At 40.7% G+C, this 16,764-nt stretch overlaps 1 protein-coding gene across 2 annotated transcripts in view; it reads right to left on the bottom strand.

Moving 5' to 3' along the window:
- The window catches only part of htt (huntingtin), a 223,446-nt gene that overhangs the window by 121,432 nt on the left and 85,250 nt on the right, over positions 1-16,764 (bottom strand). For both annotated transcript variants that reach the window (XM_072257615.1, XM_072257617.1), the window contains exons 16-21: positions 15,873-16,012; positions 12,839-12,902; positions 11,114-11,214; positions 7,735-7,881; positions 4,766-4,886; positions 1,743-1,885 (exon numbers count right to left, since the gene is read on the bottom strand). In XM_072257615.1, the coding sequence (XP_072113716.1) occupies positions 1,743-1,885; positions 4,766-4,886; positions 7,735-7,881; positions 11,114-11,214; positions 12,839-12,902; positions 15,873-16,012 (716 nt within the window). The remainder of the gene's footprint in view (positions 1-1,742; positions 1,886-4,765; positions 4,887-7,734; positions 7,882-11,113; positions 11,215-12,838; positions 12,903-15,872; positions 16,013-16,764) is intronic.

The raw sequence follows: 16,764 nt of genomic DNA, 5'->3' as shown, positions 1-16,764 counted from the left end.
TTCTGCTCCTATATCTTATGGTCAAAATACTTGAAGTGCTAAGCTGCTCTGGAAAAAAACTAATATCGAAAATGGGTCAAAAGGTTGGGAAAAAAAAACACCTGTTTCTGTACATGGATACTTGAGGTTCATCTTACCAGTGAGTCTTACTTCAGTGGTTGGTAAGTTGATGGAAGATGATCCTGAGGGGAAGGATTTATGAACATTTGGAGAAGCATAATATGATTAGGAATAGTCAGCATGGCTTTGTCAAAGGCAGGTCATGCATGCTTTACAAGCCTGAATGAATTTTGAGGATATGACTAAACACGTTGATGAAGGTAGAGCAGTAGATGTAGAGTATATGGATTTCAGCAATGCATTTGATAAGGTACCTCATGCAAGGCTTATTGAGAAAGTAAGGAGGCATGGGATCCAGAATTAGCTTGCCCACAGAGGCAAAGATTGGTTGCAGACGGGTCATATTATGCATGGAGATCGGTGACCAGTGGTGTGCCTCAGGGATCTGTTCTGGAACCCCTTCTCTTTGTGATGTTTATAAATGACCTGGATGAGGAAGTGGAGGGATGGGTTAGCGAATTTACTGATGACACAAGGTTGGGGGTGTTGTGGATAGTGTGGAGGGCCATCAGAGGTTACAGCAGGACATTGATAGGATGCAAAACTGGGCTGAGAAGTGGCAGAAGAAGTTCAACCCAGATAAGTGTGAGGTGGTTCATTTTGGTAGGTCAAATATGATGGCAGAATATAGTATTAATGGTAAGACTCCTGGCAGTGTGGAGGATCAGAGGGAACTTGGGGTCCAAGTCCATAGGACACTCAAAGCTGCTACGCAGGTTGACTCTGTGGTTAAGAAGGCACACGGCGTACTGGCCTTCACCAACCGTGGGATTGAGTTCAACAGCTGAGAGGTAATGTTACAGCTACATCGGACCCTGGTCACACCTCACTTGGAGTATCGTGCTCAGTTCTGGTCACCTCACTACAAGAAGGATGTGGAAACCATAGAAAGGGTGCAGAGGAGTCTTACAAGGACGTTGCCTGGATTGGGGAGCATACCTTATGAGGATAGGTTGAGTGAACTCGGCCTTTTCTCCTTGGAGCAATAGAGAATGAGAGGTGACCTGATAGAGGTGAAAAGATGATGAGAGGCATTGATTGTGTGGGTAGTCAGAGGCTTTTTCCCAGGTCTGAAATGGCTAACATGAGAGGGCACATTTTCAAGGTGCTTGGAAGTAGGTACAGAGGAGACATCAGGGGTAAGTTGTTTTTTTTTAAAAAAGCAGAGAGTAGTGAGTGCATGGAATGGACTGCTGGCGACGGTGGTGGAAGCGAATTCGAAAGGGTCTTTTAAGAGACTCTTGGTTAGCTATACGGAGCTTAGAAAAATAGAGGGCTATGGGTGACCCTGGGTAATTTCTAAAGTAAGTACATGTTCCGCACGGCATTGTGGGCTGAAGGGTCTGTATTATGCTGTAGGTTTTCTATGTTTCTTTGTTTCTATCTTGAATTCTTACTCCTAATTCTTCTAGCACAAGGGCTCTCACCATTGTTAATTGCTAAAAACCCCTCTAAAAAACATTAGAATGCTGAGTATCAGACAAACACATTAAGAACTAGTGGACTAATCATGTTCAGTTCATGAGATTTCAACACTTAATCAATGAGAAGGATTTGTTGAAATTCAGTCAGGATAGAGCAGCAAGATCTCTTGGTGACGACAGCAAATTCTGTTCCTGTACCTGAATGATCGGCCCCTGTTCTTGTAGAGATAGACTCTGGATGCTTGAGAACTGCTCGTCGTATACCCACAGTGCCAGCCAATGCTCCAATTACACACAGGGTAGTTCAAAGAAAGCAAACACAACACCTCACAGCAACCAAGCTGCAGATAAAACAGTAAAAGAGATGAAAAAGGGCTGGTTAGGTTGTGAACAGATGGAAGTTAATATCTTATTTTCCAACACACATCTTGCCCCTGTAGAAGGAAACTAAAATTTTTCAAACTATTATTTTTCTAGACAGCAGATCCAGGTCGATAGAGGACTGGAGATCAATGGAAGGGACATGCACACAGTCACCCAAACATGAACATGAACTCTCTACTCACTCACTGTAGCATAATTTTCAGATACCATCAGACCAGTATAGCTGGCAATATACACTTAAGTTAACTTTCCTGAAACCACAAGAGGAACTGGCCAAAAGTGTCTTGGCAATATGTATGCTGGCATTATTTTCCCTAATTAATTTCATAAAGTACAAATTCGTTAATTTTAAGTGGAATTCTTGAACTATCTGTAGTTCTTCCAATGTAACTCATTTAAACATCCATTTTGCAAGAATCCCATAACATTAAACAGACTGTGACCCACAGTTTCCTAGATCCCAAAACAGGATGTATTTTCTATTTTTTAAAAATAAGTGGATTAACACAGTGGTCCCCAACCACCGGGCCGCAAAGCATGCGCTACCGGGCTGCGAGGAAACGATATGATTTGGCGATATGAGTCAGCGGCACCTTTTCTCATTCCCTGTCACGCGCACTGTTGAGCTTGAACACACGCGTCATCCGTGTCAGTGCGGGAAGGAGATTAACTCCTCGAGCTTGCGAATGATGGCAGGCTGAAAAGTATGTTTGACATAACATCTCTGCCGGCATTCTGGATCAAAGTCAAGTCTAAAAATCCTGAGATAGCCACGAAAGCACTGAAAATGTTGTTTCCATTTCCAACATATCTCTGCAATGAATACAACGAAAACTAAATTGCGGAATAGACTGGACATAAGGAACCCCCTTCGAGAATCGCTGTCTCCCATCACCCCTCGATAGGACCGTCTTGTTGCAGGAAAACAAGCCCAGGGCTCCCACTGATTCAGCGATATTGGTGTGTTGCAATGATTTTATATGTTCAAACAGGGAAAATATGTGCTGTGTGTTTAATATCCAAATGTTACTTAAAATGTTATGATGCTATTGACTCATAAGTGACTTATATAACCATTACGGCACAGAAACAGGCCATCTCTGCCCTTCTAGTCCGTGCTGAACGCTACACTCACCAGGTCCCACCGATCCGCACTCAGTCCATAACCCTCCATTCCTTTCCTGTCCATATATCTATCGAATTTTTCTTTAAATGATGATATCGAACCTGCCTCTACCACTTCTACTGGAAGTTCGTTCAACACTTACTTCAAGCTCCCCTGATAATTGACTTATCACTATATTCATGCGAGTAAAATATGTGCTGTGTGTTTAATATTAAATTCCTTAGATAAACCCTTTCAGAAGTGAAATTGAGTGTATTAGCCACTTACTACCTATATTCCAGTCGTGATTAACAAACCCCCACCCTGAACAAAATCGCTAAAAACAATTCGTAGAAAAAAAAAATCGGCATGTACACGCATGCGCAAGTCACGCATGCACACTGGTGCCCGAGCAAGGCTTCATGGCCATTGTAGTCTTTCTCGGGGTAAATCCAATGTATTTGACTGTTACTCTTGTCCGTTGGTAACCCTACTGCCCCTCCCACCCCCCGGGTCAGCCGGTCCGCAAGAATATTGTCAATAATAAACGGTGTGCAGTGCAAAAAAGGTTATATATATATATATATATATATCTCAAGCACCTTCAAAGAAATTTAAGTTAAAAATAAAATTCAATAGCTAAATTTCAGCCTTAAATCTGTCTTTGTCCAAAGTTTCAATCAGTCTTAAAGTGTGAACTGGGGACCTATAGCACTTCGGGGTTACAGTATTCCCAAGGTTCATTACTTATTTCAGTGCATAACAGGCGAACGTTTATCCTGAGCTCATTATCTCTAATTCAAGACTATTCCATCTGCGAAAAAAATGTTCAAAGTAAATTATTATCAAAGTACATATATGTCACCATATACAACCCTGAGATTCACTTTCTTGTGGGCATACTCAAATCTATAATAGAATAACAACCATAATAGAATCAATGACAGAATGCACCAACATGAGCATTCAACCAGTCTACAAAACAAAACAACAAACTGCGAATACAAAAAGAAAGAAATAATAAAAAAAATAAACAATAAGTATTAGAACATGAGATGGAGAGACCTTTAATGTGAGTCCATTCATTGTGGGAACATTTCAGTGACGGGGCAAATGAAGTTGAGTGAAGATATCCAAGAGCCTGATGGCTGAGGGGTAGTAACTGTTCCTGAACCTGGTGGTGACAATCCTGAGGTTCCTGTACCTTCTTCCTGATGGTTGAGGGGTAGTAACTGTTCCTGAACCTGGTGGTGACAATCCTGAGGTTCCTGTACCTTCTTCCTGATGGTTGAGGGGTAGTAACTGTTCCTGAACCTGGTGGTGACAATCCTGAGATTCCTGTACCTTCTTCCTGATGGTTGAGGGGTAGTAACTTTTCCTGAACCTGGTGGTGAGAATCCTGAGGTTCCTGTAATTCCCATGAACCCCTCACTGAGTCATGCTATCTCAATTACATCACTTAAATTTTAAAGAGCTTAACCTAATCCCTCTCAATCTCTCAATGGACAATTCTATTTTTTTTCCATCATCGTGTCTTCAATAAGGTAAGCATATCCTCCCACACGTATGGTCTCAAAACTCCAATTACAAATGGTTGTCTTACTCTTGCTTTCTAACTTCCTGACAGCCACATTTTAAAAATAATCTATTATTCTGCCAAAACTGTTTTAAATTGGATTTTGTTCGTAAAGTAAATAAGAATGAAAAAAACTATTTTTGAAAAGGAACTTACGATAAGGGCTCGAGAAGTGGATGAAGTTAATGCATGAGATACTGCAGTGATAACACGGGAAAGATTATTCTCTATTGTCACGTCCGTGGTGCTCTGTGAAATGTTGAACCCTCTGTACGTTCTGGAAGATAAATTTTGCACACAAGTTATTCAGTGATCAAAGGCATGGTACATTTTTCTTTCACAGAGATTTAACTATTGTATTTAGTTGTACAATTTTAGGCAGAGAAAAATTTAACCTCATTGAAACTTTTAACCGCAATTGTACACTCAGTGGTCACTTTATTAGGTACACCTACACCTCTGCTCGATAATATAACTCAATGCATAAAAGCATGCTTGAGGTTCAGTTATTGTTCAGACCAAACATCAGAAAAGGGAAGGAATGTGACGAGGTCCCAAAAACAGACTACAGGGAGTTAGGAAGGAAGTTGAGAAGCAGAACCACAAAGGTAGTAATCTCGGGATTACTGCCTGTGCCACGTGACAGTGAGAATAGGAACAGAATGAGGTGTAGGATAAATGTGTGACTGAGGGATGGGAGCAGGGGGCAGGGATTCAGATTTCTGGATCATTGGGACCTCTTTTGGGGCAGGTGTGACCTGTACAAAAAGGACAAGTTGCACTTGAATCCCAGGGGGGCCAATATCCTGGCAGGGAGGTTTGCTGAGGCTACTGGGGAGAATTTAAACTAGAACTGTTGGAGGGTGGGAACCGAACTGATGAGACTGGGGAAAAGGAGGTTGGCTCACAAATAGAGAAAGCTTGGAGACAATGTGTGAGGGAGGATAGGCAGGTGATAGAGAAGGGACTCGCTCAGACCGACGGTTTGAGATGTGTCTATTTTAACGCAAGGAGTATTGTGAACAAAGCGGATGAGCTTAGAGCGTGGATCAGTACTTGGAGCTATGATGTGGTGGCCATTACAGAGACTTGGATGGCTCAGGGAGGGAGGCAAGAGGTGGGGGCGTGGCACTAATGATCAGAGATAGTATCAGGGCTGCAGAAAAGGTGGACGTCATGGAGGGATTGTCTATGGAGTCTCTGTGGGTGGAGGTTAGGAACAGGAAGGGGTCAATAACTCTACCGGGTGTTTTTTATAGGCTGCCCAATAGTAACACGGATATCGAGGAGCAGATAGGGAAACAGATCCTGGAACAGTGTAATAATAACAGAGTTGGCGTGATGGGAGATTTTAATTTCCCAAATATCGACTGGCATCTCCCTAGAGCAAGGGATTTAGATGGGGTGGAGTTTGTTAGGTGTGTTCAGGTGTTGAAGATTTCTTGACACAATATGTAGATAAGCCTACAAGAGGAGAGACTGCACTTGATTTGGTATCGGGAAATGAACTTGTCAGGTGTCAGATCTCTCAGTGGGAGAGCATTTTGGAGATAGTGATCATAATTCTATCTCCTTTACAATAGCATTGGAGAGAGATAGGAACAGACAAGTTAGAAAAGCGTTTAATTGGAGTAAGGGGAATTATGAGGCGATCATGCAAGAAGTTGGAAGCTTAAATTGGGAACAGGTGTTCTCAGGGAAAAGCACAGAAAAAATGTGGCAAATGTTCAAGGGATATTTGAGTGGAGTTCTGCATAGGTACTTTCCAATGAGATAGGAAAGTTATGGTAGGGTACAGGAACTGTGGTGTACAAAGGCTATAATAAATCTAGTCAAGAAGAAAAGAAAAGCTTACAAAAGGTTCAGAGAGCTAGGTAATGTTAGAGATCTAGAAGATTATAAGGCTAACAGGAAGAAGCTTAAGGAGGAAATTAGGAAAGCCAGAAAGGGCCATGAGAAGGCCTTGGCGGGTAGGATTAAGGAAAACCCCAAGGCATTCTACAAGTATGTGAGGAACAAGAAGATGTGAAAGAATAGGACCTATCAAGTGTGACAGTGGGAAGTGGGAAAGTAAAATTTCACTTTTGAAGGTCTCCCACTGAACAAGTATACTTTTGGCAGAAAACAGCCTGTCACAATCCACACTTACCAGATCACTTCCAAAATCATCAAAAATTTGTCTCTCTCCAATTTAGAATCTCAACCCGCAGACCACACCTAACTTTTTGCGTATTTACTTTGCACCTAGTGACCACAAAACCATTCATTTCAACGTGTTCCCCTACACAAACTTCTGTCAACTACCCTGTCTCATTCCCTAATAGCAGATCCAGTATTGCATGCTCTCTCATTGGGACTTCTAAGTACTGTTGAAGGAAACTTTCCTGAACATATGTGACAAACCCTATCCCATCTAGTCCTTTTCCTGTGTGGGATTCCCAGTCAATATGTGGAAAATTAAAATCACCTACTATAACAATCTTATGTTTCTTGCAATAGTCTGCGATCTCTTTACAAACTTGTTCCTCTAAATCCCTAGGATCGTTAGGTGGTCTGTAATATAACTAAATTAACATGGTCATACCGTTCTCATTTCTCAGTTCCACCATAACACCTCACTAGAGTTCTCCAGTCTGTCCTGACAGAGCACCGCTGTGACATTTTCCCTGACTAGTAACACCATCCCTCTTCCTTTAATCCCTCCCATTCTATCACGTCTAAAACTACAGAATCCTGGAACATTAAGCTCCCAGTCCTGCAGACAAGTCTCACTAATGGCTACAACATCATAATTCCAGGTGTTGTTCCATGTCCTGAGCTCATCTGCCTTTCCTACTGTATTTCTTGTATTGAAATATACACAGTTCAGGACACTAGTTCTCCTTCACTAACTCAAGGCAAGCAAAGGTACATTAATAGGTTAAAAAAAGGTTTAAAAAAATTAGAGCAGAATGTGTAGTTAAGATGTCAATTTCAAGTTTGCCTTGAAGGAAGACAGATAAAGCAGCGGTTCAGAGGGGGGAAATCCAGAGCTGAATCTGAATGGTTTAAAACAATAATTAATTGCAAGAAGAAAATAATAGGAATGCAATGATTAAGTACAGTCTTCAATGAATGTCACCTACCTAGTGATAGCACTCACTGCAAAGTGAGAGGATGACTGGGTCTCATGCATGAGCAGCTGCAGGTAGGCACTGCTTTGGTCTCTGGCTACAGCTACTACTGGATCTGACTGTCCCTGATCACAGTCAAAAAACAACCGAGGAATAAGCCTGCAGAGACAAAAAAAAATTAGCACATTTAAGAGCAAAATACCTGATTTATGATTTCATAAAAATGCTGAAGCCAATAGTTAATATAGCAATGTATGTTCTGAATGGGTAACAACTGTTAAATGGCAAATATATACTCAGACATAGATAAAAGAATGGAATTTGAGCTTTTCCCAGATCAAAAGTTCAATATTAAGTACTTTAAATATTTAAATATTTCAGTAGACAGATACCTCCAAATTAAAAAGATTAACCACTGATCTTATGATTCCTTTGAAATATAAAATTCTCAAGGAATCGGACAAGAACGAGGGATGAAAGTCTCAGACATTGAGGGTTGAGCTGAGAATAGAATTTGTCACTCAGAACCATGAACCTACAAAAGTACCTTTTTACAATCCTACACAAAGTAGTGCATTCAGCCAGGTACATCACGGGTAAAAGCCTCCCAACCATTGAGCACATCGAAATGCAATGTTGCCACAGAAAAGCAGCATCCATCATCAAAGATCCTCACCATCTAGGCCATGGTCTTTTCTCACTGCTGCCATCAGGTAGATGGTACAAACCCTCAGGACTCACACCACCAGGTTCAAGAACAGTTACTACCCCTCAACCATCAGACTCTTGAACAAAAGGGAATAACTACACTCATTCTACTTTGGTTTTCCCACAACTGATGGTCTCCCTTTAAGGACTCTATCTTGTTAATTATTTTTATTTATTGTTGTTTATTAATCCTGTTTACAGTTACCGATCAAGAGATTTGCTAAGTAAGCTGTTAGGAAAAGAATCTCAGGGTTGTATATGGTGACATGTACGTACACTGATAATAGATTTTACTTCAAACTTTTGAATTCTCAGTTCTAGAAAACCATGGATGCCCAGTCGTGTGACCATATTCAAACAACATTAGATTGTTTGTTTTTAGCTCTGTGCAAAGTAAGAAATTACGGGAATAGTGTGGCAAGCTGGAACAGGTATAATGTATACTCAGCCAGCCCCATCATGGGCACTAATCTCTTCAGCATTGAGGATATCTACAAAAGGCAAAGCCTCAAAAATGTGGCATCCATCATTAAGGCGTCCCATCACCTGGGACATGGCTTTTTCTCAATACTACCAGCAACGTAGTGATACAGGAGCCTGAATGTTTCAGGAACAGCTTCTTACCCTCCCATCAGATATCTGAATGCACAATGAACCCAGGAACACTTACTAATTTTCTCCTCTCATTTTGCACAGTTTATTTATTTTTTACATACACTTCTTGTTGGAATACGTAGTTTTTCTTACTATGCATTGCCATGTACTGCTGCAGCAAAACAACAAATTTCATGACATACACCAGTGATACCAAACTTGATTCTGATCTGTATACAGAGGAGCTCGCTTCCTAGAACATTTAAAATTATGTCCTTATGAGGAAAACCATAATCAGGAGGGGGCTGGGTACTCTACTTGAAGATAAATACAGATGATTCTTAGCGAACGTGGCAGCATTGGAAAAGAGACAGAAAAATAAGAGTACTGGTAAGTGAAAACAGAACTACTGAAATTTCTAAAAACCTCTTCCAATCTCTCGATCTGTGTTCTGAGATCGCTCTCTCAATTCACAGTAAAAAACTGCCTGTAACATTTACATCAATTAATCCTTTAAATAGAATATTTTGACACGCTTCTTTTGAAAATACATGGGGCTCTCATAACAGCAGCCTCTTAGTTTTGTTTCATTGTAGTGACATTCTTTTACACTCCTTTTTACAGTAATTTGATAAGCAATTGTCCAGATTTAATAGCACCAGCTTGATTTTGCCAACATTTCTGAAATAACAGATCCTAGAAAGTGATACAGAACAGAAATAGGCCCATCAGGCAGAGGGTGGTAAATCCGTAGAATTCATTGCATAGATGACTGTACAGGCCATTTTGTTGGGTATATTTAAAGCAGAGGTTAATAGGTTCTTGATTAGTAAGGGCATCAAAGGTCACGGGAAGAAGCCAGGAGACCGGGGTTGAGTGGAAAATAATCAAATGGTGAAACAGACCCAATGGGGTGAATGGCCAAATTCTGCTCCAATGTCTGGTGGTCTTCAGCCCTACTCATCCACGCCAATCAAGATGCGCATCTAAGCTAGTCCCATTTGCCTGCATTTGACCCAGGTCCCTCTAAAGCTTTCCTATTGATGTACTTCTCTAAATATAGTTGTATGATTCTTAGTTAAATGCATCTTTTATCGACCTGCTCTTCTATAAAGGCACACAGCTGGAAAACAGCATTCATATTAGCAATCAAACATAATGCTTTCAGACTTTCAGAAAAAAATTAGTTGGAGGAAATATCTATCTGTCCAGTATTCAGGGAATAATTTAGATATTGTGGAAGGATTCGAGAGAGATGGCAGATGGATCATAATACAGGGAAGAGCATGGTCATGCATTTTGGCAGACCAAGAAACAAAGGCAAATGCAATACTAGGATTTATTTCCAGAGGGCTAGACTACAAACACAAGGATGTAATGCTGAGGCTTTATCAGACATTGATCAGACTGCACTAGGAGTATTGTGAGTAGTTCTGGGCCCCTTATCTCAGGAAAGATGTGCTGGCATTGGAAAGGGTCCAGAAGTAGTTCATGAGAATGATTTCGGGAATGAGGGCATTAATGTATGAGGAGCATTTGAAGGCTCTGGTCCTGTACTCACTGGAGTTTAGAAGAATGGATTGCATGGAAATCCACCAAATATTGAAAGGTCTGGAGACAGTGGATGTGGAGAGGATGTTTTCTGTATAGAGGAGCCTAGAACTAGAGAGCATAGCCTCAGAATTGAGGAAAGTTTATTTTGAACAGAGATGTGGAAAAAATTCTTTAGCCAGAAGGTGGTGAATCAGTGGAATTCTTCGCCACAGATGGCTGTGCAGGCCAAGTCATTGGGTATACTTAAGGCAGAGGTCCTTGATTAATTAGGGTGTCAAGGGTTACGGGGTTGTGAGGGATACTAAATTAGCCATGTCGGAATGGCGGAGCAGACAGGATGGGCCAAAAGGCCCAATTTTGCACCTGGGTCTTATGACCGAGGAGGTGAGCAGGAGCTGGGTGCCATCAGATACAACTTGAGGAAATGATACTAAGCAGAGTTTTAGCAAAGAGATAGCATACGAAATTCAGTAACTGTGTGGCTGACTGCCTCTCGACATATCCTACATCTCAGTGCACCTCTCTCAATCATTACCTAACGAGGGTCGTAGCTGCCACGTGCCGTACCCGTGGATCTTCGTCTCCAAGTAGATTAATGATGACATCATTGATGGCTCGCTCCTGAAGTTTCAGCATCTTCAAAACAAATGCGCTTGAATTAGATAGGCAACAAAAAGGACGTATGCAAGTGCACTTTAAAGATAGTAAAACTTCTCAGTGCAGGCAGGGAAAAAAAGCTTTGCTACTTAATCCCAGCAGATTTGGAGATTACAGAACTATCACACAGATAGGTTCCTCAAATCCACAAGGTCTTTTAACAAATCATAAAATGTATGACATAGGTCACATGCTTGCCATGTTCCAACCTTATCACATCTTCCAGCGCTTGTTCCAGCCTTGGATGTCAGAGCTTTTAAAGTACAGATTCAAGTTCTACTAAGAGTCAAGAGTATTATGGCAAGGAAATAGGCCCTATGGCCTAAATTGTCCATGACCACAGGCGTCCACTGTCCACTAAGCTAGAACCCATTGCCCGTATTTAGTCCATATCCATCTAAACCCCTCCTATCTATGTACACAACCAAATGGCTATAAAATCTCAAGCTTTCAGTCTAATTTCCAGGCAGAGAATAGATGTTCCCTGGGACAGAACAACCATAATCATTCAATGGGAGGGAAGATCTGAGGAGCCAAGTGGCCTGCCCTGCTCCTATTTCTGTGTTTTTCTATTTCTTCTCCTCTAATCTCAATCACTTCCTGTGGCCACAGGTTTCAGATTAATTAATTAATTTGGAGATTACGGGGCTGAATAGGCCCTTCTGGCCCAACAAGCCACACCACCCAACAACCTACTAATGCAACCCTACCTTAATCACAGGTCAATTTACAATAACCTAGTAACTGGAATTTATTTGAACTGTGGGAGGGAACTGAGCACCAGGAGGAAGCCCATGTGCACACAGGAAGAATGTACACATTTCTTACAGAGGACACCTGGGTTGAACTCTGACGCACCGAGCTGCAATATTCTGACTACCTCGTTCTAGTTACCATCCAACATTTAATCCTCAAGCAAAATCCTCAAGAAAATGCAAAAAAGAATTGTTCCACAGGCCAGCCATAAACCAAACAAGACTCAGGAGAAACTTTTTGAACCAGTGTAATTGGAATGGAGCGGGTTGCTGGATTTAAAGCAATATTAGAAATGTGTTAGAAAATCAAAATCAGGTTTAATATCACTGACATTTATCGTGAAATATATTGTTTTGCCACAACAGTAAACTACAATAAATAATTTTAAAAAACAATGAATTACAGAGATATTTTAATTATATATCTATCAGAAACGGCCAAAAAAAGTGAGGTAGTGTACATGGGTTCATTGTCCATTCATAAATCTGATGGCAGAGGGGAAGAAACTGTTCCTCAAACTTTGAGTATTCAGGCTCCTGTACCTATACCTTGATAGTAGCAATGAGAAGAGGACATGCCCTGGGTGATGGGGGTCCTTAATGATGGAAGCTGCCTTTTTCAGGCATCACCTCTTTAAAATGTCCTTAAGGGAAGATAGAAAAGATTATGGCAACAGTGTGGGAATAAAGATGGAAGCAGGTTTAGGTGGAACACATACTTTAGCCCAAAGCTACTCGGCTGAATGACCTATTATGCTGCTATAGGCATGCAAGTAAAATAGAACCAATTGCACTTGTATAACATACTCATGAGAATATGTGCAAGAAATTATGGTTAAAAATCTTACCCCAGTGTAGTGATGTTGACCCCTGTGAAGTTCTACTGTTTTCCTTTCCAAGAAGCTTACTAACCTGAAGAATAAAGGCCTCATCAATGGTCAAGTTCAAAGAAGCACAGGGACAAATTATAAACACAAGAAATTCGGCAGACGCTGGAAATCTTGAGTGAAACACACAAAATGCCGGACAAACTCCAGATCAAGTTTATACATATTGTCATCTAACTGTTTCATTTGATTGTTTACATGTACAATGACACTCCAGCCTGTACTGCACCTACACAACATATCACACACAGCACATAAAACAAAATATCACAAATAAGTTAATAAATATAATTCAAATGCAGGTAAACAGTAAACTCTTGGTGCAGAGTGCTTGGTGGTGGCATGGCATTCATTAGTCTTAATAGTTTGAGGGAAGAATTTGTTACCCAGTCTAGCAGGCCTTGACTACTAAAATAAAACTTACTACTTTGTCTCTGAGCAACGCACACAAAATATTCGAGGTACTCAGCAAGTCAGGCAGCTTCAATGAAAGGGAATGAACATCAACTCTTTGTTTCCCCCATAGATGCAAACAGTTGATGTTCATTCACTTCCATCAATGCTGCCTGACTTGCTGAGCACCTCGAGCATTTTGTGTGTATTGCTCAAGGACAAAGTAGTCAGTTTTATTTTCCGCAATGTTAGGACATTCATGAGAAAATAATTGCTTCAGGTTTAAAACTTGCAGCTTAGTATTCATATTGTTTCATAGTCTTGCCCTTATCTATCTCAACAACCAGCTCCAAATACATTAGAAACCCTCAGCTGTAGCTTACAAATTATGTCATTTTTGCAGAAATGTGCTGTAAGCTGCATAGTCATCAGCACTCAGAATCCCCTCGATAATCCTCTCCACATTTCCATCTTTCATATGTCCCAAAAACCATTACTTAAAATTTATCTTTACAACCAACCTTTAATTCAGATCTTTGCCCGGCCCCCCCTCAAACTTCTGGTCAAGACAAGGATAGAATTCCCATGGTCCTCACCTGGTTAGATTGATCTTAAGACTAGGTTAACTAGTTGGCATAGCATTGCAGGCCTGCAATGTGCAGTAATGTCCTATGTTCTACCCGACCTTCCACACCTCTTACTTTTGAGCATTTCAAACAGACCATTCCCAAAGTGACTCCTTGGTCTATTCTTCTCACCAACCACATACTGCCTCACATCACTTGCCCACGAAACGTCAAAATAGGATTTTGAACAGTATTTTAGGAACCAGTTGAGATTTTCACGACAACTTGACAACCTTCACATATTATTCCAGATCTAATATTGTTAAAGTGTATTCCAGCAATAGATAAGAATTGTCCTCAGCTACACACAATCCATGGACACATACTCATTGTCTCTATGCAACTATTGTCTTCCAACCTGAAATAAAAAAAACTATCAACCATAGAGTCATAGAGCACTACAGCTTATATGTTCAACGGCAGTCCTGAAACACCACCATACATACCAAGGTCAAGGACTCACTTGAATACAGTAAGCATCCCTTCTTTACCAATTTAGATAAGTATGCTTTAAGAGCACCTGGTAGCTCTGGGCCTGTATTTACTAGAGTTCAGAAGAATGAGGGGTGACCTCATTGAAAACTATCGAATGGTGAAAGGCCTTGATAGAGTGGATATGGAGAGGTTGTTTCATATGGTGTGGGAGTCTAAGACCAGGGAACACAGTCTCAGAATAAAGGAGTGTCCTTTTACATCAGAGATAAGGACGAACTTCTTTACCCAAAGGGTGATGAATCTGTGGAATTTTTGCCACAGGCAGCCTTTATGTATATTTAAGGCAGATGTTGATAGATTCTTGACTGGTCAGAACATGAAGGGACATGGGGAGAAGGCAGGAGACTGGGGCTGGATCAGCCATTATGAAATGGCAGTACAGACTCGATGAGCCTAATGGCCTAATTCTGCTCCAACATCTTATGGCCTAATCATTCAGTCATAAAACACAACAGCACAGAAAGAGGCCCTTCAGCAAATCTAGTCCATACCAAATTGTTAAATCTGCCTAGTCACATCCATCTGCCCCCAGACCATTGCACTCCATATCCCTCCCATCCACGTACTTATCCAAATTTCTCTTGTATCTTGAAATCAAACCAAACCTGCATCCACCACTTCCGATTGCAACTCATCCCACTCCCAACCCGCTGAGTGGAGAAATTCCCCCTCATGTTCTGCTTAAACATTTCACCTTTCATCCTTAACCCTTAACCTTTAGCTCTAGTCTCACCCAATCTCAGTGGAAAAGACTTCAAAACCTTTTATTAACTTCCAATTTATATGGTCACATTCCCATTCAAATTGTATGTCCTTTTAAAAAGTAACAATGTTCTTATAGATCATTTTATCTTGAAAAATTTTTACATGAATGAGGTCCAATGAACTTCCTCCATTTAAGATGCTTTTACATTATGAAAGAATTCTACTAACCATATCAAACATTTATATAAACGTCATGTTTGTCCAGAGTCAGAATCAGGTTTAATACACCGGCATATGTCATGAAATTTGTTGACATAGTGGCAGCAGTACAATGGAATACATGATAATATAGAAATAAATAAGTCAGTTACGGTACATACTTACTGTAATTGACTTACTTATTTCTATATTAAATAGATAGTATACTAAATCAAAAATAGTGCAAAATCAGAAATAATATTTTAATAAAAGTGAAGTAGTGTTCATGGGTTCAATGTCCATTTAGGAATTGGATGGCAGAGGGAAGAAATTGTTTCTGAACCGCTGAGTGTGTGCCTTCAGGGTTCTTTTATCTCCTTTCTGATGGTAAAAATGAGAAGAGGGCGTGTCCTGGGTGATGAGGGCCCTTAATAATGGACACTGCCTTTCTGAGGCACTGCTCCTTGAAGATGTCTTGGATGCTAAGGAGGCTGGTTCCCAAGATGGAGCTGACTGAAAGCAAGTTAAAGCAATCTGCATCATTTCCAGCAACTGAGGCAGTCAGACAACAAGCTTACCTGAAATCCATCTCAGCCAGAGTTTCTAACAGCTCAGTCCTCACCAGCCAGTAAGAATTATTTTTCAAGTTCAGGAGATCAATGATGAGTTGTAACCCCAGCTCACTGTAGCTGCTGTTGCACAGGCTTGTGATGCATTGCTAGGAAGAAAAGACGATGACAGTCACAGCAAGTTCTAGATTGTATGTATTGAGGTAACAAGTGCCACAGAACGCAACTCTACATCCTAACGCAACAAAATAATGCAATCATAGAGGCACACCAGTGATTCTACTTCATTACAAGTTTTAAAAGATTTAGAACATCACCAAAGACTTACAAATTTTGATGGATGTACAGCAGAAAGTTATTCTGGCAGGTTGCATCAGTCTAGTATGGAGGCTCCAATGTACAGAATTGCAAGAAGCCGAAGGTCATAGACTTCACCTTGGTTCTATCATGGACACAACCCTCCCCACCATCAAGGGGTGGTGCCTCTCGGCAGGAATCACTAAAGAACTCTTACTAACAGGGACATGCCCTCTTCTTGTTACAACCAAGATGGAAGTGTAGGTACCGGAGCCTGAAGACTTACACTCAACAATTCAGAAACAGCTTGTTCCCCTCAGCCATCTCTGAATGATCCACGAACATCAGCTCATTATTCCTTTTTATTTTGTGATATATTTGTAATTTACTGTCTTTGCACTGTACTGCTCCCACAAAACAAATTTCACATCACAAGTCAGTGATAATAAACTTGATTCTGATTTTGGATGGAAGGTAGTTGGAATAAATGGATCTTTTCACGTTGAAAATTATGTAATTAGGAGCATCACTTCTTGGCCCTCAATTATTTACAAAATGGCCATAAGACATAGGGGTACAAATAGTCCATTTGGACCACTGAGTC

This window comes from Mobula birostris, chromosome 5 (genome assembly GCF_030028105.1).
Source record: "Mobula birostris isolate sMobBir1 chromosome 5, sMobBir1.hap1, whole genome shotgun sequence".
NCBI classification, from domain to species: Eukaryota; Metazoa; Chordata; class Chondrichthyes; order Myliobatiformes; family Myliobatidae; genus Mobula; species Mobula birostris.
This window is presented reverse-complemented; position numbering and strand designations above follow the sequence as displayed.